At 38.9% G+C, this 22,819-nt stretch overlaps 2 protein-coding genes across 5 annotated transcripts; one reads left to right on the top strand and one right to left on the bottom strand.

Moving 5' to 3' along the window:
- Window positions 1-99: 99 nt before the first annotated feature.
- On the top strand, window positions 100-16,320 carry LOC111267965 (uncharacterized). 4 transcript variants are annotated; one of them, XM_022846603.2, is made up of 12 exons: window positions 100-203; window positions 369-490; window positions 613-1,006; window positions 10,358-10,524; window positions 10,847-10,979; window positions 11,237-11,412; window positions 11,771-11,930; window positions 12,338-12,422; window positions 12,770-12,920; window positions 13,240-13,318; window positions 13,603-13,724; window positions 13,929-16,320. In XM_022846603.2, the coding sequence occupies exons 3-12, from the start codon at window positions 922-924 to the stop codon at window positions 14,241-14,243; spliced, it is 1,473 nt and encodes a 490-aa protein (XP_022702338.1). In that variant the 5' UTR covers window positions 100-203; window positions 369-490; window positions 613-921; the 3' UTR covers window positions 14,244-16,320. The 4 variants fall into 4 exon arrangements, with proteins under 4 accessions (XP_022702338.1, XP_022702337.1, XP_022702336.1 ...); XM_022846602.2 differs by having other exon boundaries at window positions 101-203; window positions 369-425; XM_022846601.2 differs by lacking the exon at window positions 100-203 and having other exon boundaries at window positions 267-490.
- LOC147752461 (uncharacterized) lies at window positions 16,122-22,596 on the bottom strand. The gene is made up of 2 exons (XM_086971509.1): window positions 22,313-22,596; window positions 16,122-22,072 (listed from the first exon to the last, which is right to left on the bottom strand). Exons 1-2 carry the CDS (start codon window positions 22,328-22,330, stop codon window positions 21,743-21,745), a joined length of 348 nt encoding a protein of 115 aa, XP_086827635.1. The 5' UTR covers window positions 22,331-22,596; the 3' UTR covers window positions 16,122-21,742.
- Between the last annotated feature and the right edge of the window lie 223 nt (window positions 22,597-22,819).

The following is a 22,819-nucleotide window of genomic DNA, read 5'->3' on the forward strand; positions in this document are numbered from 1 at the left end:
ACCAGCTGACGATCTGAGTGGAAAGGGGCCTTAAACGAGGGATCTGGTGATGCTCGGAGATATCTATTATTGTTTGGTCGTACTAATAAATTCGCATACATTCGCTGCTATTGGTTCTTTCCACGTATGCTTAAGCAAAAAAAAAAAACGATATCTTCAATTATTCTATTGGCGCTGCAGGGGAACTGTGTACGGCTATATAAGTAAGTATACGATATATTTAGGCCTCCACAAGTAAATGATAAGAATGGCGGGCAAATTTAAAAGTACGAAATTGGAAAAACACTTAGTGGAGGAGCTTGCTACTGTAACTATGGGCGTATATCGCTAAGCGACCTAAGTTTGGTCAATTGTATTTATTATTTCAGGGCCCAGCGTGTACGTCTTTTTAGCCGTAGGTGAAAAGGAGATCCTGGCAAGATTCGGTTCGAATCATTACATAATTCACTTTTTTGGCCAAACGCTCTTATTGGTATTGCTGTGGGGCAAGGTGAGGTTGTTATTGTCTCCTGAATTAGCCGTCTGTTCACTTTCACACGTCGTCAGCTGTCGATTGTCGTGAGGTGTGCCGTATTGATATATTTAATTTTTTTTCTTTTTTTTGTTTGTCAGTGCTCCCATCCGTATACGTTGCTCAGTACTGGACGTCACTAATATCGCGTGTTAGCTGAAAACAGTCAAACAATAAGATGTGCTCGAACTTACAAGTGAAGACGTCGCGAATAAGTTGGTATCACCGGGTGCAGTTTTGGCGATCGTTCTATTGGCCCTGAGGACGGCAGATTTCTAATCTCGGACCCGCTCATCCTCCGCCAACGAATCTGTCTGTCACTGAAGTGAAATTCAGTCTCAGTCCGTGTGTGTCTGCGTGCATTTGAATAAATAAAAGTCGAGGCAGGATCTAATAACAAGATCATCAGGATGTGGTGGTCTGTTTTCTGGGTTTTTGCGTCTTTTTATTGTTTTTTTGCATCCAGTTGGGAATTTCTCGGAGTCAGAAATATGGGTAAGTTCAGTGAGCGTAAAATCGTGGACAATAGCTTAAATCCGGTTAGATGCCTACTCATAGAAGGAGTGACACCGTCAAGACAACTTATATGGGTAAAAGGATCAAAGCACTAAGGTGCTATCTGCGAAATTAACGGACACCTAGATATTAACTGAAAAGTTCAATTCTGCCGTAGCTAAGCAATTGCATCGCCTTTGCGTCGTTCTTTGTTACTGAATGAGGTTCGCACGTATTCGACAGCTGTCGAGTCGCAAAGGCAAAATATTAGCTAGACAAGAAGATACGACACGTTTATTCCGTCCTTGCAAAAAAAAAAATGGTCTCACTGTTTTCATTGAAATAAACAACAACGATTCTGTGTACTGATCTGTGAACATGGAAGAGAATTATAATTCGTAACATTGTTAGTGGCTAGGGGCTTTCTCATCATGTCAACTCGTCTTGGGTAGAGCTGAATGGGTGTATCTCACCTGTGTTGAACTAGGTAGACACATTTTTTATGAGATCAAATGTGATTTATCCTCGCACGATTATTGCCTCCGTAGGCATATTTGCTAGTCACACTTCAATTCGCCGAAGTCTCTGGGACTGCCTGTTACAGCAAACATCCATTAACCGTGTTTGTTTGTTTGTTTGTTTGTTCTTATTTCGAATTGCTGGAATGTTTAACGACTGGTACTCTTTTGTTTACTAAGATAAATTCGTTACTTAGAATTCACTGTAGGATATGTGCACGTTTCGTTTATTACAGTTGGCCCTTATAGAAGCATACCTAACGAAAGTGTGGTACGGCAAACGCTCCATTTCGAAACCATATTGCTTCAGTGCAATGTCAATTCTGACGGCATAGTGTAGGGGCGTATGCATATAATAAAACGATTTAGTGTGCGGTAAAAATGTGGACGCTGAGCGAATATATTTTTATTTAACAACTTCAGTGAGATTTCATAGGTTATATAGAGAAGTTCGTACGACCGTCTATATTCGGTTTCATTGGCTACAGTGGATCGACACGATTGTCCAAAGCGTTGTTTCGAGGCACCTAGAATTCAATTTGAAACGTCATATGGTCATAAAACTAGCGCAGCCTTATCACCGTATAAGATTAAGCCCATGTGGAAAGATGAATTGTCCAAATAGTATATTTATTACGATCTATTTTAAGTAGTTTCCCGGCTGGGTGAATACAAAGGACGTCAATGTAGCCAAATCCACTGCGATTAAGTGGGATATAAAAACGAGACAAATAGATTTTTTGATCGAATATTGATGGCAGACCTTATTGTCGGTAATAGAAAAACCGGAAATGCGATACATGCAAGACAAAAACATCTCTTTAAAGCCATTTTGTGTGAATCTTAATTGTATTAATAAAGAGCAAAGAGTGACACCTCTTAAGATTTTTTAAATTTTAAGTTAAATTTAGTATTTGTCTAAGATTGATATTTAGGCGAACGAACTGCCGTTGACCGACCGTGGCATTAGAACGAAAGCGGAATTCTAGGATATCATAACAGGCACCGGTGGTTTTATCCGGTAAAGATAAGACTATAGAAAGCGAGAGCTATTTTGAGACTACTATCCTTTAGTTAAGGGACGCTAGACAGTTGAACGCTTGACAAGGTCTGAGGACATTTTAAAGCCTCAAATACATAGTATAAATAAAGTAACAAAGATTAAATGAAGTATTAATGTTTACTTCAGTCGCCATTGACTCGTCTCGAACCGTCGAGAAGGCGTTAGATGAGAGAGGAGGCTTGTGTTGATCTAATGATTTCCTGTCACGACTGACACGCAGAATAATTCAGAAAACTCAGCGCCAAAGTAGAACGTTACCATTGATCTAAAAGCAAATTCCGTTACTGACACTGATACCGATTCGAATTATCACTTACGTACTTAGTATCTAACTTTAGAGTATTTGACAATCTTGTACGACAATTACTTTTTATCATCATTCATTTACTGGCAATCATTTGAAATATGCTCGAGATATTCATATATGTTTACCATTTATTTGCTACTTGCCTGTATGATTGTATCATCGGTTTGCGTGTGGGAAACCCGGGTTCTCGCCTTTTCATTTCCGCCCCCGTGTAAATTTGTTTTTCTCTATAGTGACAACTATAGCTCACCTATTCGAAGAGATATGATAACCAAATAATTACGTGTGTCGAAGATTCACTGAAACAATAGTGAAGTAGAGACGGGTCAAAGTATACGGCAGCGTGAAACACCAATCAGTCGAGTAGGAAAATGCAACAGTGACAGCTTAGCGATGTTTGTCGAGAAAACTGGCTTGCCATACCGCAAGACTATCAATGTTGAAACTAAAATAGCCAAGGATTAATTCGAACTATTATATATACAGGAGTCGATATACTACAGTCTAGGGAGCAATATAAAATTATATCGAGCATCAAGCCGTTCAGCTGGCCATCAGGTTAACGTTGTTTTTCTTAGTGAACACGTAACAGCGAGTAGAGAGTTTTGGCGCCATATTCCTTGTTGTCTGTAACCGTTTAGCAGGTCCATTGAAACACGGTGGGAACAAATGTTCATCGTATTCAATGCAAGTACGGGCTTCTGCTTATGTTCGAATCTGTTCGGCATTATTGTCGAGGTCACTTTCTTTTCGTGTGGTTGTTTGTTGATGGTTGGCACAGACTGCCTTTCGCGTTGTTTATGCTGCAGGCAGATTTATTGCCTATCATAGTTACACCACCAGTTTCTATAGTACACGGCGCTTGTTTTGATTTGCCCTTTTCCGTCGGACTTCATCATTTCTATGTGGGCGTGTAGAACCAATATTCTGCTCTTCTTTTTCATTTTCTGTGTTTTCGTCACAATACATCTCAAAAAAATGTCTTTTTCAGTTGACAAAGAACATCTTTTATTCATCACGATAAGCTTCCGTAGCTTCAATAACTCGTTCTTCCGCTTGAAGTTCTCAGTTGTAGGTTCGTCTTCTATGGTCTTCAATCTCCTTATCCTCATTCTCAATGTTTACACCAGTTGAACTTCGTACATTATTTTCGATCTATATAGAAGAGAGTGCATTAACACAAACTCAAACAAAATCAAATCATGTTAATAATAAATGCCTATAAAAAACTATAATTAATCGTGGTTGTTAATTGAAATCTCAGTGCGGCATGCCTGTAATTACGGGTGGAAGCTGGAACAAAGTTTTGAAAATAAAGATGTATGTTTACACTATCGCTTTTTTTTTAGACATAAGTGAATGAAAATTAAATCTTTATTTCATTTTTACATTGATAGGACTGTTACATTTCGCTAAACCTGTATCCTGAGGGTTTGTTCGTAGCCAGTTCTTTTGAAGTAAACCTAACCCACAAATAATCAAAACAGGGATTTTGATTCTCAAATTTTTCTTGCGCAACCTCCATGTTAGCGCAAATAGCTTATGATTAACTATAAAAAACCATACCCAGAGGCATTCTAACAATTTACGAAAAGCAGCCCTCCGTTGCTCAACATTAATGATGTACATTTTATCATCGTCAGCCTAGACATCACTAGGCATACTGTATTTCAGAAAAGATAGGTGGGGGAACAACTATTTTCTGCGGTCAGCCTAATGTAGCTTGGAAAAACGACAAGGGATCATCTTCACTCGTGTTTGGAAGTTGCTGTGTCACAAGAGGGTCGTGTATTCAAGTTTAGTAATTTCTTGATTACAACTTATTTCGTTGAAATTCTGGAAATTCGCTATAAGTGACCGTTTAGGATGCGGATTTGAAATCAGAACACGTACACTCGAAATTATCATTATTGTTTACTATCGGAGAGCCCACTCACTTGGGCCTCTAACAGACAGCGGAATATTTTGGCCGACACACGAATTGCTCTTCACAGATTAGCTGTAAAAAAAAAACAATCTAGTATACTTCCTAGCAGTTTACATGTGACAGAAGTAAAAGACATAAAACGTTTTCTGAATTACTTTTGTCACCACACTTACAGGCTGGGATGATTATGGTAGTTCAAAACTGGTTAGGGACTGTGCAGTCCTCGAGCGAGCGTATAAAATATCCTAAACAGGAGTTTACAGGTAGCGCTTTCCGGTTTTCTAAAAAGCTATTTGAAACATCGATGAATTAAGAGATTGTGTTGCACGCTGACTAATTTCCTCAGGGGCTAATGTATTGCACGAAAAAATGACGTCACGAAGAATCTGCGCTTTGACAAACTAAAGGTCGCTTACTGCTACCCTACTTAGTCCTTTTATAGATCGACGAATGACCTCTAACCCTAACGCGCTTTGAAATGGCTGCAAATTGTACTGCAGATGAATTTCAGGTACAGCGTTTTCCTTATCCTGGCCAGCGTTTCTGTACTTTTCAACGGTGGGTCTGCCTTTGTCATCGCATTGTGCGTAAAGTTGACCAGTTTTAACGTTGAATGTGAGAACAATTTTTTCTCCCACAATTACAGGTTTTTGCCGCAATGAAAAGCTTTCGAAGAAGTGTAATGCGCTGAACAACAAATCGTGTTCACATCACCGTAAATAGAAGAAGAGCAATTCTAGTTGACGGTTAGCAGACGACAAATCACTTCATTGTAGTTCTTTCCCGTTAGGCTCAAAATTGAAAATGATTAAAGTTTGAAGTTATATAAGATTGTCAGTGTGGTCATTATATGTCGACCGGGCCTTAATGGATTGTCATCGAGCTATCATTTGTTAGAAAAACGTCGGGAACATCCGATACTTCGTTGGATCGTTAATCAATTGCTCCGTTTCACTGGAGAAGTTTGTAAGCATAATTTTTTTAGATGGGTCAACGCTGTTGGAATCATTGTTGCTGTTCTGGCAAAGGCAGTTCCAGTTGCGCCTCTTTATCTCACCTAGGGTTCCAGATTTCTAGCGAGAAAGACCGTGTAATAAATTAAGGCTTGCAGATAAGTAATGAGCTTTGTCATTGTCTCAAACACTGTAGGATTTGGTGGCCTGGAGTAGCAGGAGGTTTCACGTGATCTCCATCAAATATTAGGTGTACCTCTATCATTTATAAGCACGCTTTGATTCTGGAAAAGTAGCGCGCGAAATCTCATAAAAGTTGACGCCAAATGTTTGGCTGCTTATGGCTGTAAGCTAATTCAGCATCCCCAAAGAACAATATGTGAAAGAAGCGAAGATATCGTTTGGAGCCGAAAATCAACGGTCTTTTATTTTCAAAAGGTACAAACATTAGTGGAATCTATCGATTATTGGTGAAAATCCTAGGTGAGGATTTCGCCAAGCCAAAATTCTGTCACTGGGGCAATAATTTCAAGAACTGAAGATCACAAAAGATGTGATGACACTTCAGGTCCGCACATAGAAGAAAGGGTTTTTGTGATTATGGGAGTTCTTAAGTTAAAAGCAGAGGACGGATAACGCGCTTGCTGTCGGGTTAATTTTGGATCTTCTAAACTACGTGTTGTAAAATTATAATGAAAATGAAGAACAAAATCAAAAAGAGAATAGGTTCTTCATGAACTTTGTCTATTAGCGATACAGAAACATGTTGCGTACTGTAGAGGCAACTTGCCCAGATAGTATCTGCCTGGACACTGCCGCTATTGAAACGTAAGTAACTTTGTGCTTCTCACAAGAACAGGGCCAGGCGGGAGTTTCTTCCCAATGCAATCGAATACAATTTTGGCGGCAATTCCAAGTAAAATCGGGTGCACACTTGTGCTCCTACTCACAACTTTATATATGGCCCAGTTGTGCTAAAGAGATATTGTTTCAAAGGGAGGCGATGGATGCTTGGAAATATCTTGAGGTCCCGAAGGGCCATCAATAACGAGAATAATCAAAAACGAGTAATTACGTTTGGTAGTGAAGATCACAAGTACACAACGGTTGAGAACTCTTTACAAAGCTGACATCTATATGTAATAATAATATTATTAAAGGAGAGCCCGTCTAGCATATGTCATCATATCGTTTATCTATCTGATATGGTTTGAAAGATATTTGTACATTTTAAACTGTTTCGTGAAATTTATTACATGCTCTAAATATGCAGGGTACTTTCTGAGTCCTGACAAACTTTTTGGGGCCGTTTATCATAGCAGGAATTTTTGTGTAGTAGTTATTAATTTTTGTAAAAAAAAAAAGACGCATGAGATACACTTCAAAGTTTTATCTGAACCTGTTACCTAGCGCAATTAGAACCAAGATACTACATTCAAAATTATTTTTGATAGATCATTGGGCACCTAACGAGCAAAGCGTGTTAAACTAGCCATTAATGATTTATTATCAATTTACCATCTGGACAAGAGAAGGAATGATTACAGATTTAAATAGATTTCACCCAGAGAAACATGGCCTCGACATATGCGGCTTTCGTTCGAAGAAACTGTCGAAGGATCGTTGAATAAGTAAAGCTACAAAACAAGCATGAATCCTAGTAGGATATAGTGTCTATGAGAATAAAGTACATGTACGATATACAAAAACCGGGCCTTTAGAGGTCAAGTAACCTGCGAACCTAATACGATCAACACAACAGGTGGTGTGAAAAAGAGGTAGACTAAATTCTATTTTTTTTTTGCATAGAGTCGTTCGTCAACCTGTGAAAACTGCATATGTTAAGGTTCGACACGCTATAACTATAATAGCTTCCACAAAGCATATATGAGGATGGCTTATTATGAGGATGGAAAATCGCCTAATTTTTGCCCCGTTTCAGGAATCGTTTGCTAACGCACTCTTTATTTTAGCCAGTAAATACAGTTGGTTTCATTTAAGATATGCACAGTCAACGCGTACATCATTTGAGACCACTGTATATAATGTATATATAGACTCTGCTTATGACCTGGTACGGCAACACAGCGGAGTACATCATGAAGTCAGTTAGGTTTATACGAGTCTGTGCATTGTCAATCGGCAGAGAAGAGTGGAAATGAAAAGTATTCTGCTTTGGTCACTCTTCGAGTATAATGAAAGTATATGTAATATTTTCCAATCTCATAATAAATCCGAGGTCGAGATACAATTGTTTACTTTGAATTTTGTAGAGTTCAGATCTGCTTAAGTGTATCCATGTAGGTATCAGAGATATGAACAATGTATTATTGGAATCTGAAATATATTCAACAAGAAAAATTTCTCTATTCATTTAACAAAACCTCTAATCGACCGATCAGATGACTTCAAACTCTAATTGGTTTTCAAGTTACCTTGAAATATAGGTTAGCCCAGGAACATAAATATGAGCCATAAATATAACTAGCTTCAGTAAACTGGATAAAAAAGAAAACAAATATCTGTATTGCCTACTAGAGCGCAGGGAAGCCTTTTTTAATAAAAACATACATGTTAAGCTTTTTGCAATAACGTGTTTCTTCTTCATACAGTTGTAAATTGTAGAACAAAAACGATGTAATAATCAAAAGTGTTTTTCAGTGCGTTTTCAAAAGTTTGTCTTAAAAAAGATCGATTCTTTATTCTTTCACTGCGGCCGGCCAAAAGCCGCTTCCACCTCAAGAACTTTCAAACCAAAACATCATTATGTCAGATTTATTCCATGCTTTTCCTTGCAATTCAGGTACAAGATATATTATAAACACCCATATGCTCGCACGAACTATTCCAACAAGTACTGTATATACATTATTTCGTAGTTCTACGGCACCAGACTTGACTCGACGATCGTCAAGGGAAATTTCGGTTTATCATTACTAACATTCAAACGATATAAATAGGTGTATGGACGGTATTATGTAGTCCAAAAGAAAAAAAAAAGCTTTTCTTTGCGCGCTTCGGCTTTCGCTTTCGTATCTTTAGGTAATAAATGTTAATTGATTACTGATTTGGACTATCCCATTGCACTCTATAAATAGGGCTAGTGAGCTAGATAGCTATTTAGAGAGTTTTCATTTCTAACGACTCCGAAGGTGTACCGCTTAACTGCCAAGCCAGGTCATGAGGTTGCATGACTTTCTGAACACCCTGTAATACTGGAAGTGTACAATATAGCTTTGTCACCGACGGCCTCGTTTTCGAAATTGTTCCCTATAGGTCCATTCTATGATTACTCAATCAAGTACAATATTTTCATCATGTCAATACGGAATTGTTTCGAAATGCCTTTAATATAAACCCACTTGTTATCAGGTGTATCATATGTATTAATGCAGGTTCGATAGTTTTCAAGCTATGAGCGTGTTCGCTGGGTTCGTTATAACGTACACATACTTATACACATCTTCGTCGTTGAAAGATACAATAAAATCAACAAAGGGTAAATCTAATCTGAAAAGGGGAAGGGAAGCAATGTCGGATCCCGAACCAAAGTCACATTCACGTATCACGTATTGATTGCTACGTGATACAAACGCAAGCGCCCTAGGTTCTAGTATAGATTTTTGTTTTCCTAAAGATGAATGTATGCGCAGGCACGCAATTTTTATTAGATAATTTTTTGATTAGACCAAATCTACTTACAATCCAAAAATGAACTTCTTCGCCGCCCTAAAGATTATCCCGGCTCACATATAAGTCATTCTGTTGATTTTGAAAGTCGTACATAAAAAATATTTTATTTATATATGCTCGATCTTGTACCCCCTTGACATGCCAGAAGCTGGAGATCAGGCAATACTGTGATATGAAAGCTCGTTTTTTTTTTTCTAATTTTAGCAAATATTACATTTTTTACTTTTTCGAGAGGTGTGTATATTAAAAATGTAGACCTTATGAAGCCTACTTTAGCCCAATATAGCATAGGGAACAGAATTGCGAAGACTGCTGAAATGGATTCCTCTTAAAGCAGGCTCATTATTTAATCGCTTGCATATTCTACATTGTTTCCATTGTTTTGCAATGCAGATTGACGCTGCCTGGTTCTTTGATATTATGAGAAGTTATTAGCGGATGCATATAAAGATGGTTTTAAAGGGTTTTAGAGTACAGCCCAGAGATAGAACATAAGGAAGTCTGTCCTTGGCGGCATGTAGCGACGCAAGAAAGCCTTGATTAGTCTCCTATTTCAGAGATCTTTGTTTTCAAGGAACTGATCTAATGTTAAAAGAAGTTCTCTTTAGCAGTATTTTTTTCATTGTAGGTCAGTAAAATTTGTTCGGTGATAGCTCTTCTTCAGAGCTCTTTTGTAGAATGTCTAATACTAGCACATAGCCTGGCTGCTGAGTCACAGCACGAAACAGCAGTACGTTGCGGCTGTCTATCAGATTACAGGTTGGCCTTAGCTAGGGACATTTTGGGATCAGGCTAGGGATACGAAGCACATCTCGTTGCACCTAACGTTGGCAGAGGCCAGTCGCCTGAAGTAATGCTTAACAGCCGAATTTACGTTTCTTTTCTTTCAGCTAAGCTGGAATTGAAAAACAACGGGCCCGTGTACTACCTTAGCCCAATAACCTTTTCAGCGAAACTAATTACCGATCTGCAGGACTATCGAGAGTACCGCTATAGTTTCAAATCAGAACGGCCTGAATTCAACTTCAACATCACCACTGGCAAACGATTCGTTCAGGTAATAGCAATTAAAACTAGTCATCTACTGACGAAATTCGTGACACACTTTTTGGTAAGTGCCCTGCGAGATGGAAAGCAAAAATGTTACAGTTCGAAGCCCATAATGTCATCTTTCAGCTATACATTTTTTCCGTAGCTTGACGGTAGCTTAGAAAATTCATACGTACGAGTTGATTTGTTGGAGGCTACCAACCTAGTCGATTAATAAGAAACAAGTTATAAAAAACTGCTTGTTTGAATAAAGCCTTTGGCCATGCGAGGTTTGATCGTACATCGCTCTGAGAGTGAGATTTCTAATGTAGGGGCTTTTGTGACTTCAGATTAACCACACGTTCAATCAGGACACGAGAGAAAAAGTACATGGCGTATTTAAATTACACGTCAAGGTTTCATACACCAATTTCTTTATTCCAAGAACTGTCGCCGAGGCGACAATGAACTTTTCGTTATCAGGTAGGTGTGCTAGATCCTAAGGCTGGTACAGTTGTCCAACGATGAATATCGATGAGATTAGGTGTCTGTCTACCTGAAGCTAATGTTCTTAATAAACATTTTTCTGTGTTTGCAGAGGGTGATCATTAACGATATGCTAATTAATAAGCGCACTCTGACTACATTGTATCATGAGAACGCCTTCAATTTACCCCAAGTTTTTATGCGGAAAACGATGTAACCAAAGACTATTCATTTTTTGACACGTTTCTATACAGACAGGATTCCCGCTAACCTTATATTAGTTCAGAATAGAACAACGCTCCACGTCGATCCCGACCCGCAGGGCAAGACTCTTGTAAGTTCTGCCATCAATGTCAATGCGTCGTGCGCCGTGAACGATCCTGGCGGCTATTTTGCTAGTCAGCGAATGGACTTCATTTATTACTGGAAGGTGAGAGTAATGGTCGACTGCATCGTGCGTTCTAGCCTCGAATCTATTGACTATTCATACATGTTGATCAGCTACTTGTGTGTACCAATTTTAAACGGCAACGTCGCCGAAACAGCAAGCTGGGCCAACTGAACGGCTCGAATATAAAGTAGAACTAAAAGTTACGTATCTCGAAATTACAAGTACGGTACTTGAAAGCATAGATATAAGCAAGATATGCTTCGCCAATATATATATGTGTATATATGGATTGGCCGGTATAATACCCGCCTAGGCAGTGTTCGTTTCTAAGCATTTATCGAGCCGTTATCTAGTAGCAAATCTCTTTAAACTGTATTGTTTTTTTCCGGGTGTGCAGTTGAACAGTGACATGGGGATCTATAATACATCGCTATTGCATCGATTCCCGTCGACACCGGGCAGAGAATCGGATTTTCTGCAAGTGTTCGTTACCGCAAAATATCCGAACGGGACATATGCGGCCGGTGGCGCTCTTAGTCAACATATCGTAGCTATGAGTACGGTATTGGATTTACTGAATATAACCTAAAAGCGGATTATCGGCCCCGAGTATTTTCAGTAAATTAAACGCCAGACCATAGTGCATAGGACAACATTATCTCGATAGATTTTTACTACGAGACTGGTTGGGATATTTGTTTCAAAGTAATACTATTAAGGTTACAGTGTTAGATAACGGAAAGAAAGTATAATTCTGATCATTTTCGAATAGATTCACAATAAGGCCAAAAGGGATGTGTGTATGCTCTTTGATTTTACAAACACTACCGACCAATACCAGAGCCAAACCGTTTAAAATACATAATTTTTTTTTTTTTTTTCTTTTTTCACTTCTTAAACGATCAATGGTTTGAACTAAAGCCAGCATATTACGCTTTTAAGAAAGTTGTCCTGTACATTTCAGACCCGATGTCATACTTAAACAGTACAGGTGATCTGTATTTGCTTCGAGGTTCGATAACAAAACTGAACTTCTCCTGTGACGCCAGGTGAGAACGCTTCCGAAGTTACTGATACCCGTATCCAGCCGATATCTTGAATTGGATACTCTTGTGGGCATATCAGCAAGCTTGTTTGTTACATCACTGCATCCCCAATTTTTTTGCTTGATCTAAAAAATTCGGCCTTCCTTGTCGCTTCTATTTTTAGTATAGAGGTCGCCCTTGTCCGCATAAAAATCCGCCTTTAATGGCCGATCGACGCGTTTTCGAAACAGAAAATAAATCAAGAATTTGATGTAGCGTTGAAAAAGCTTCTTATTATTTCCATGCTTAAACCTACGGCGTGAACCACTGTTTCCGATTGATTGATGTGTGCTCGAACATGATAATTTCAGTCCCCCAATATATTATTGCTTCGATCCAGAAGAGGTCCCGTCTCCTGCCAATAAAACTGACTTCAGTTGTGCGTCCCAATGGCACCGTTTGGAGTCATGCGAATTCGGCGCTGTGCATTACTTTGATAAAGTCGGAGACCACGAGTTCAGGGTACGTACATGCGATAGTGCTGTCTATTAAGAAGAGTTTTCAACTGCGAACTTACTTTATTCTATAAAGGTTCATGCGTCTGTAGAGAAGCGTGGAAAGCTCTAGACACACTTACTCTCACACAAACTTCACGCGAACAACTAAGACAAGATTCAGCTTGAAGAATGTATAGAGAGCATTCATGTATTGTTACGTGAGTCTGAGCAGCCTTCAGACAGGTCGCTAGCTGAGGCGGTTTTATCCAAGGACGCAAACGTACTGAGAGAAATTTATAATTGCATTGTCCATTTCTGTTCCTATGTGCCACGGTACAATTCAGGTGATCGTGTATAACGAAGTAAACAATTTTTTGCACGTGAAACCATGGAAAATGATGTACAAAATTCATATTTATGACGGTAAGTAGCGTTTCGATTCCTCGGCGTGTGAATTTATGTGGCCAGTACCTATAACGCCCAGCTAACTCTTATCCTGCGTCTCTGTAGAATGTATTAACTTTAATGTTGATCGTAATCGATGAGTTACGAGCTTATGCCTGTTGAGAAGTACGTACATTTTCACTAAAGTACTTTTGTGGACCAACAACACTTGAAATTATTTTTATGGCCGACAACCCATGCCCGTTCAAGTAGCATCTGTTCATATCTACCCCACTGTAACTTATACGTTTGTGCGCTTCTAGTCGAGTCGAAGGGCTTGTTGCAGCTATTCATCGTTCCAATATCGTGCATCATAATTGGATTCGTTGTTATCGTTGTCGGGATTGCTTTCTATAAGCACACAAAAGGGGACATACGTGTTGAGGTAAATGATGGCCTTGAATGCTGCCTTCTTGGAGGCACCCATTGGATAGAGGTATTTGTTACAGTTACTACGATTCATATAGTCTCTCTAACGTTAACTCAATGTTTCACGCTTTGTATTTATTTATACATGTATATATCGTATATAGAAAAGCATGTCTGTCGCGTATTTGTGTTGGTCAATAATGTAAAATGTTCAATACAGGTTGCTGACTTTGACTTTGGCGGTACATCAAGTTCGCTCGACCTCGACGACCCAATTCAGGCTGCGATGTTTGATGAGCGGACATTTTGGACGCATCTCCGCGATGAACTAGCGGAGAGTTCAATATTGTTTAGATGGTTGTCGCGCCGACCCAAATTTTTGACGACTCTCAGCCTAATGGACGATGAAATTCTCGATGACGAAGATGTGTCAAATAAAACAGTCGACCCAACGCTGCCGCCTGCCACCAGCAGTAGTAATAATAACAATAGTACCAGCGGCTACAGTAGCATTGATAATGCCGACGCCAAATGAGATGTAGCCACGCCAGCAGCAGTTTTAAAACCCTAGGTACCTTTTACACTGTGCTTCGATACGAAGGAGTATATGGTTAGTCGACGTTGAAAAAAGGACGTATATCTGACAGATATTTCGCCCCTGTGTCGAGCCTTAGCCGGGACTTGTTTTTGGTGACGAGACTATAGTGATTAAATTATCTATACAGATTATTAATATCCTGCCAGCATTGCTACTTCGACTATGATACACACAAATATACGGGTGCTGCAAAGCAAACCGCCGCGTTTGTTTCGAACTGGAAGAAACAAGGAACAATCCCATACATTAGAGTATCACTTTCAAGGTGCCATTTGCTATTCGGCACATGATAAACGATGCAGAAAGACTCGACAGATTAAGCTGAACAGAAAGGAAAACGTCAATGGGTGTGTATGTACACATGTCTGTGCAGATGCGGGGAAAAAACAGCATGACTGTGTTAATCGGGGACGGGATAATTTGCGGCTGTTAATGTACGATAACGCGTCTATACGAGTTGAAGAAATGTTCCGGACTAGCTGAGTCATCATTACTATATTGATGGCATACAGAGTAGTGAGATTCTAGCTACAACACAGACGACTTAGAATTGATTAGAATGCAGACATTCAACCAAAATGACGCGTAAGAGAGCTCATCTGAAGCAAGTTCAGAATGAGCTGTGTATAAATAATATATTTAGATATATATATATATATATATATATATATACATACACGCGTGGGTATGTGATGAAAGGTAGCAAACAAGTCAGCAATCAGATTTACTTCAGCGGTCGAGGGATTTAGAGGGATTAGAGCACTGTCGACGGGAGAGATAGATTCGACAAGTCGTAAAAGTTAATCGTGTGATAAATCATTGCTTGGCTTCTGATTGACGTTAACAACAAGATAACGGCGGGCCGAGAGGCAGACGGGGAGTGGCATACTTTCTGGCATAACAATAAAAACAATACTACCGCAATCGATGTCATGATGGCTTCAGACCGAAAAACTAGCATTCAAACGTCACTCGTAGTTGTAGCTTATGATTTTATGTGACAATCGAAAAAAATTGACCCAGTTGAACATTAAGTTTTCCGAAAAACATAGCTCCTTAAAAGCCTTCAGAGCTGAAAGAATGAAGAGCTAAGGAAAGCAGCGAACAAGAGTCCAGACAGTTTAAGATAAATTAACTATAACTTACTATGACCCTAAAAGTTTTCGTTGCTCAAAATCGGAAATTTTTTCATTATCGTATAAACAGCCACAATAATCGTACGCGTATATCCAAAGGTAGATCCAAAAAAAGTATCAGCTAAACTTCAAGGCACAGTTAAACGTTATTAACGACAACTAAGTGGTTCTTGGCTATGTGATTTCGCTAATTATTTCGTTTGGGCCTCCATTCAACCCGATCAATACGCGAAAAAATATGCACAGCTGGACGCATTGTATAAGTGCATTCAGTGGTAGTTGGTACAACTGCTTTTTTCGCTAAATTTATAACAAAAAAAAAAAAAAAAAAAAACAAGAGGCGTCTCGTCGGGGGTCATTTACCACACCTGCCATACAATATCTGCTGTTTTCCGTGCATCATCATACCGATACTATACTATACTTAATTGTTATTATTATTATCTGTCGGCCAACGTGTTTGCATCCGTTCCTCTGTAACATACATGTAAAATTCTTATAGTATAAAGAAGCATAGGCAGTAGGCATAAAATATAGCTTATAACAATAGTACTGTCATCGATTGCAGTAATAGGCAAGAGAGAACGCTGGTAGGTTTGTCTGAAACAAGATCGAGTTTAGTTAAGCGTGTATTAGGTAATGAGCGATTAATGCGGCAATACGAAAAAAAAAGAACTACTTCTTCTTTTTTTTTTTTTTTTTTTTACATCAAAAGGACGAAATTCGGTATACGAAAACAGGATCAGGCCAGAGCGGATGCTAAATGTTTAACCGCAATTAATATTATATAGTAAAGGAACATAGGCGCTCCATTACCGTACCTAAAGGCAGAGAAAGAGAGACAATTAAATAAAATGTTATTTTGCTTTTTTTTGAAACAGCTTTGAACTCTGTGTTATATATATATATATATAACGATATGATTTGAGCTTAGCATCCTTTACTAAACAACTTATCTATGTTTATTCATCGTTTGCGGATACACCAAACTTAATATCAAACTGATTATTTCGCAGGCACTGTTACTCTCTTAAAAGCGGTTCCTAAGAACTGTTCAAGGAACTTCGTGGCAAGAGCTGGGCAGAAGCTGAGGAGAGGGGGGCATCAATTCTTAATTCACAGATTCTGGGCGGCATTCAAGACCCATGTATCGCCAATGAAAAGATAAAACAGACATAACGACAGTCCCATATAAAATGAAGAAGATAATTATCGTAGCTCTAAGATGAATTTCTGTCATTATGAATATTTTCGGTTTACTATAGATTTTTGCATTCAAATTAAAGTTCCGTTCACAGGCCTGTCGCTGTAAGTAAGTTAAGATTTCGTTGAGCTTAATCCGGTGTTCCCTGTGCTGACATTCTAAGAAAAAGTCGGAGGAGATAAACGGCTTTTTTTTTTTTCTACCAGTAGCCAGTCATGCGTTGCCCGACTCGGCAATATCGAAATTATCATCAAGGCTAAGTAAAGATGATAACATTAATTTCCTTCAGAATTTGCGATGCGAACTCCGCCGTTTTCTTTTTGTAATTCCTCAACGCTAGGGGCGATGCGAAGTTACTAAATTGGCTAACTGTTATTGCTGCAACGAATGTTCGAGCTGGGTGGGGTCGCTGCTTCACACAGAGACAACGATTTTTCGTTCAAAATTTCCGTTAGCCGCCCGAGCGTTTCATGTTCAAACTTAGAAGAAGCGAAAGACGCGAAAGTCGACTGTTATCTCGTGCTCGATTGCTTGATCCCTTCATGACGTCAGTGGAAATAAATAAGCAATGCGGAAGATGCAGGAAAATTAACGAGCGAACCCGCCAAGTTTAAAGCCCGTCGCTTCCCTGCTGGTGAAGCCTACGCTCTTTTCAAATTAACCTAATACTTTTATCTTTTTTTCTTTAGCTTACATCCGAAGATGTGTTTATTATGTTTATTTCTAGCATTGTATAAAAAGACCATTCATGATAATTAAGATCGAATTTTTCTAGTTCTACTGTGTTTCTCCTCGCACACAGCGTCTGCTTCACTTTGAAATATGAATGTGACTAAGGTTCTCAAAGTTTGATTATTTGTTTTTAGTGATGTACATTAGATCTATAAAAACAAAGCTGTAATTAAGTTTTTGATGTTTATAGAAGCTGCGTGATCCGGTTCTCTCGGTAGATGCATTGAGAAGTGGTCCAGATGACATCTTGTACCGCTCCGGGTTGACCAAAGCCAACTTAAGACAGAAATGCAATAATAAAAAAAAAGACATTGCTTCGGAAATCAAACCTTTAACATTCATATGAGTATTTAGTACGAACGAAAAAGTGCTCTCAAACTATATCCTATCCTATTGCATTAATCATGATGACCTTTTAATTGCATTTTGAGAAATATAGGCGTACACAATTTTCTTATCGTTACAGATTGATAAGGAGCTTCGATTCGTGTACGTCTCGATAAACATAGATCATTAAAAAATTATTAACGCGATTTGTATACATTTTTGTTAATACATCTCTATTCAGAAGAGATTCTTGTCATTATCGTCGTATTAATGCAGGATGAAACGACTGGAAGTAGTCCTAACCTAAAAGGAAATACCTTCCTACATTGCACATATTAGTGCCTCGTACACTCAATACGATCCTATTAATTATTTCGTCTGTTTGAAAACAGCTTCCGCTAACTACTGAAGGGTAAAAACGGAATATTATACGCGCTAAGAAACTTTTTTAGGGCAGTATGAATCGTTTGAGTTGATAGCTTCATGGGTAACGTATTGCTTGCTAACTTATTAGGGCGCGTTGTGGTTTAAAGTTGAATTCGATCAGAGATAGCAGCCGTCTGGTGGAATTATGCCTAACGGCGACACCGGACGTAAAATTCAAAACGTAGCATGGCTGTTTTTGTTACTGTTCTCTAGCTACTTTAGTGCATAGCGCAAAATGGCTCGACGCCGGTCTCAGCCAAATAACTACAGTGTTGAACTAACACTGAGAGCTCAACGTAACAAATAGTTCATAGAGAGTCCAACACAGTCTCGTCATGCTTAAAAAGTGACTACATGATAACTATGTTGGCTTGTAAGCATTTAACAGTTCCACCGTTGAAGACGGTATGAGAAAAGCTTTTGTTATGATCAGTCAATTTTACGAATTCCATCCAGCTAGAAGTGAGACTGAGCTGTAGAGTAGTTGACAAGACGTCATATTGAAACCGAGACGATATCTATAGCTAAGACCAGTTAAACAACAAAAAGTAGTGAAGTTGGCACGGCGACTCTGATTATTCTAACAAAAACAAAAAACATTAAGAAAGCTAATTAAGTTTATGGCAGGACGACGGAGCAAAGATGACAGTGAGGCAAATATCGTGTGGTACATTTTCTCTTTTGAGCAGAAGGCAAAGTATATACAGTATACATGTGTATTATTTAATGTGAGAATATGCAATATAAATATGGATTGTAGAAAACAAATGTTATTTGCCATTTTCATTGAGATTATCGTTCCTAAAGAGTTAGGTTAAAAAAACTTTCTGTATTATACTCGTTTGCTTGAGCCTCCCGCGGTTAGTCAGCTTAAGAGTACATAATCTATGGTAGTGTCTTAAGGCCATGTACATTTCACAAGGTTATCAGTGCTTAAATTTTTTCTTCATAGTATACAGTACTTTGACTGATGAAGTTTATATGAACTTAACAAACTTTGCCGAAGATTAAGTAACGCTTTTGTGTTTGAATGGTTAGCATGTGTAAATATATATATAAACTGAAAATAAGCTTTTTGCTTTGGATGAACACCCGAATTCTAAGATTTGATGTAAGTATGAGCAAGGCTATAATAGATGGATTCTACCATTTTTAGCAAAGGTAAAGCAAAGGACAACGACGTCATACGTTAGTTGACGTATGATGGCGACGTATTGATAAATTAATAGATACACAATCAGAAACCAAACAGGCACTCTTAACGGGTGGAAAACGTATGGCAAACGACGGATAAACGACCTATGCTAGATATAGCGATGCAGGGAGAGCTATAAATAAGGGAAATCGAAGGACTTCAGAGTAGCATCATCCAAAGTAAACCGTTTAAGCCTGTACAAATCAAGCATTTTTACACTGTCTTATGTATCTTATCTGCAATGTATGTTCATTTTGTAATTCTTAAGAAAGTTATAAGCTTAAGGCGACCTGTCCTGACGACACTCTGAAAGGTGACGAGAAACAAGAAAAAGTATAGAGGATTCTCATGAATTGCATGTCCGAAGTTAGTTGAAGTTCTATATACTAATTGTCTCAATTTTCCATCTGTTCGATCAAGCAAGTTAAACACTTTATTTTGGCCATTCCACTTTTTTTCTACATAACAGAACCTGCCGAGCACAGGTGATACTTCATTTTAGTCTATTTTCGGCCTTTTCAGATAGTTTGGCTTTTTTTTTTCTAGGAGATTAGTCTAGTAGAAGGCAGCCTATGTTCAGGTAAACCGGTTCCGAATGGAAGAAAGTTTCGTAATGTTATGAGCCGCTATTGCTTCAATGGGTACTCTTTTGGATAAAAACTTATTTGAGGGTTGTAAACAAAATCTGTTTCTTTTAGAGATTAGAACTCGAAATTGGGACGACGAATACATATAGCTGCCAGCCTTAGTACCTGGACCAAAACAATGCTCAGATTATGCCAAAACATAAGTTACAGTTTCCGTGGAGAAGTTACAATCTGAAAAGTGACAAAGACATTTAGAGCGATACTAGGTAAGGTAACTAACAGAAAAGCTAGGTAACTATTTGACAATCCCTTTGCTTGAGGCGAATATGCAAGCGTAATGGATAAAGGCAAATTATACAACGAAACCGATCCGTGCACGGCACTGACAACGCCATATGGCAGCCGATATTAGTGGTGACTAGTAATTACTATTTTGAGGAATATAATTATACTTTACGTAGGGTCAAACTTAATGAACCTGAAAAACTCAAGGTCCGCTGCTTTGTCAGTTTTTTTGCTGCGCGTGCATAAGTAAGGAACTATTCTAAATGACAGCTTTGTAGTTGAATCATGTTTATTCAAACAATGTAATACAAAAGCTATATAGAGTCTTTATACGGAATTGTAAATACTGCCAGTGACCAGGCAGACTTCATTTTGGTTTTGGTCTATTAAGTTCGTATTTGAAAGTCGGCTATATTCTTGACTTACAACACAAATGAGGAACCTCAATGGAATATCTGAGTGTAACAATACAGAACTAAATTCTGGCAGGATAACGAAAGCTGAGATATCAACAGTTGCTGCTGCAACAAATATGCTGTGCTTAACATACACACATATTCACTTCCCTTTACTGTAACGTTTTTCTTTAAAAACAACAGAAATTTAAGCTAACTACAAATGGGTCGAGCTCTTTAACTTTGCAAACGAGTCTTTCGTACGTCTTCTACTAGATATATCTGGCCGTAACGATGGTCAATGCGCGATTGTGCAATGCAAGAAGTCATTGCCCTAGACGGGGCAACATGTAAGCAGGAACAAGGGCTCAAATTGGAAAAAAGTAGATGTTGCGTGAAAAGCAGTCACGCAAGCGTTCTAAACCTAGATGCTGTATCCAACACACTAGAGGCATCTATACTCGCTGTACGTCGTTGCGTCGCTTCATTGCCTTTCAGGCTCACTGTTTGGCATCACATACAATCGCGGAACAAATATGGAAGATTCAAACTCAATTTAGCTTATCTTTTTATTTGTTCGTTAACGAGACCCAGAGGCGTATTTATCATAACAGTGATATTAGAGCTTGCAGCCGGGAATCCTATAGGATTATTATGGCAATAAGTTCGGTTAGAATAGCCAACTGTTTAATTTTAGCAATTCTTTTTGCAGCCTCAGTCAGCTCTAGTACGGTCTGTATAGATTAACATACTTTTTCGTAAATCAATAACTCTGAATTCGTAGAATAAACCAACACGATGTAACCTGTCCACGTTTTAGCTCTGAACCCAGCTGTACTGCATTTCCTACGCTGAAATTGCTCATAAGGTTCTGCTGAAGTAGTTACTTAAATTGAAATTAAGCAGCGGGCAGCTGAAACATAGCTCGCAGTAAATATAATAGATAAAATATGATCGATTTATCAGTAATTCGCTTATGATTTGTTCAACTCAACAATGATATACACACTTCAATAGTAGAGAAAAAGGCTTCAGCTTGCCAATCGACCTCATCGGTTTTAAATTTGGAACAAACATTCACTTTCTAATTTTTTTTTTCAAACTCAGGACTATATATCGGACTAGTCGACGGTCCCTTACATAACTGGCCTACCACCACGCGCCGTAGTATCGAGGGTAGAAGCCACCATAGAATTCACCATAGACGCCATAGGGCCCGTATGGATAGCCGTAACCGTAACCATAGCCGTAAGGGTATCCGTAGCCTAAACCATAACCATATCCTAAGCCATAACCAAAACCATAAAACGATCGCTTTGCACGTCCTGCACGTAGATTTCTGCTGATGGGTCCCGAAGCGTCAGAAGGTACTGCCTGCGGTCTTGGTGCCAGCTGTACAGCCTGTGCTGGCCGAGCTTCAGGCTTCAGTGTCTCTTGGGCCAAAGCAACTCCGATGAAAAGCACGCCAATGCAAGTCAACTGTAGCAAACCATAGAAAGAAACGGATACACGCTATTTAGCGGAAAGGAACTAACTGACGCCTCCCGTCATGAATATGAACTGAGCGATAATTCATAGGTAAACATTTCTTATTTTCAGCGTTTACGATCAATTGGATTCAATAAGTGACACAGTTATAAGTAAATGCCCAACTCTCTTTGTTCGAGCTGGTTTGAATGCAATACAACGATAAAGGACTAAACATTTTAGCTAGCTTACCGTAATGCCTACGTTCATCTTGAGGGCAGTATCCTTTTATTTTTGCCTCTTGTGAATAACCGATGTCGCTTGATCATCGTCTCTGGATGCGCCACACTTTATATATCCCATGAGAACGGCCCTGCTAACTGATTTTTCAACGAATACCCATCTCACTCAGCTTGCCCTCGGAGCTTTCTTTCCGCAAAAGGAGAGAGATAGAGAACTAACGGGGACGTAGCGGTCAGAGCATGCGAAAACTTCATATTTTGCACTAGAACCCATTATAAAGATATCTTCCCGTCGCTGTGTTGCTAAAAAAAATCAGCAGATCGATACCCATTTACGTATTGTGTACAGACCTTTGTTGTTTGGAAACTGGCTATATTACATCGTTACCCTTTCTGAATTATCTAGATAGCTGTTTCTACTTGTCGAGCGCTTGCAGATGCTTTCTGTTCTGTGCTTGGCCAGCCCTCATTTGTCAAAGCTTAGATTATTCGCTGTCTTTTAGCTTCCGGCAACAGA

The sequence above is a fragment of the Varroa jacobsoni genome, unplaced genomic scaffold, assembly GCF_002532875.2.
Source record: "Varroa jacobsoni isolate VJ856 unplaced genomic scaffold, vjacob_1.0 scaffold_1244, whole genome shotgun sequence".
NCBI classification, from domain to species: Eukaryota; Metazoa; Arthropoda; class Arachnida; order Mesostigmata; family Varroidae; genus Varroa; species Varroa jacobsoni.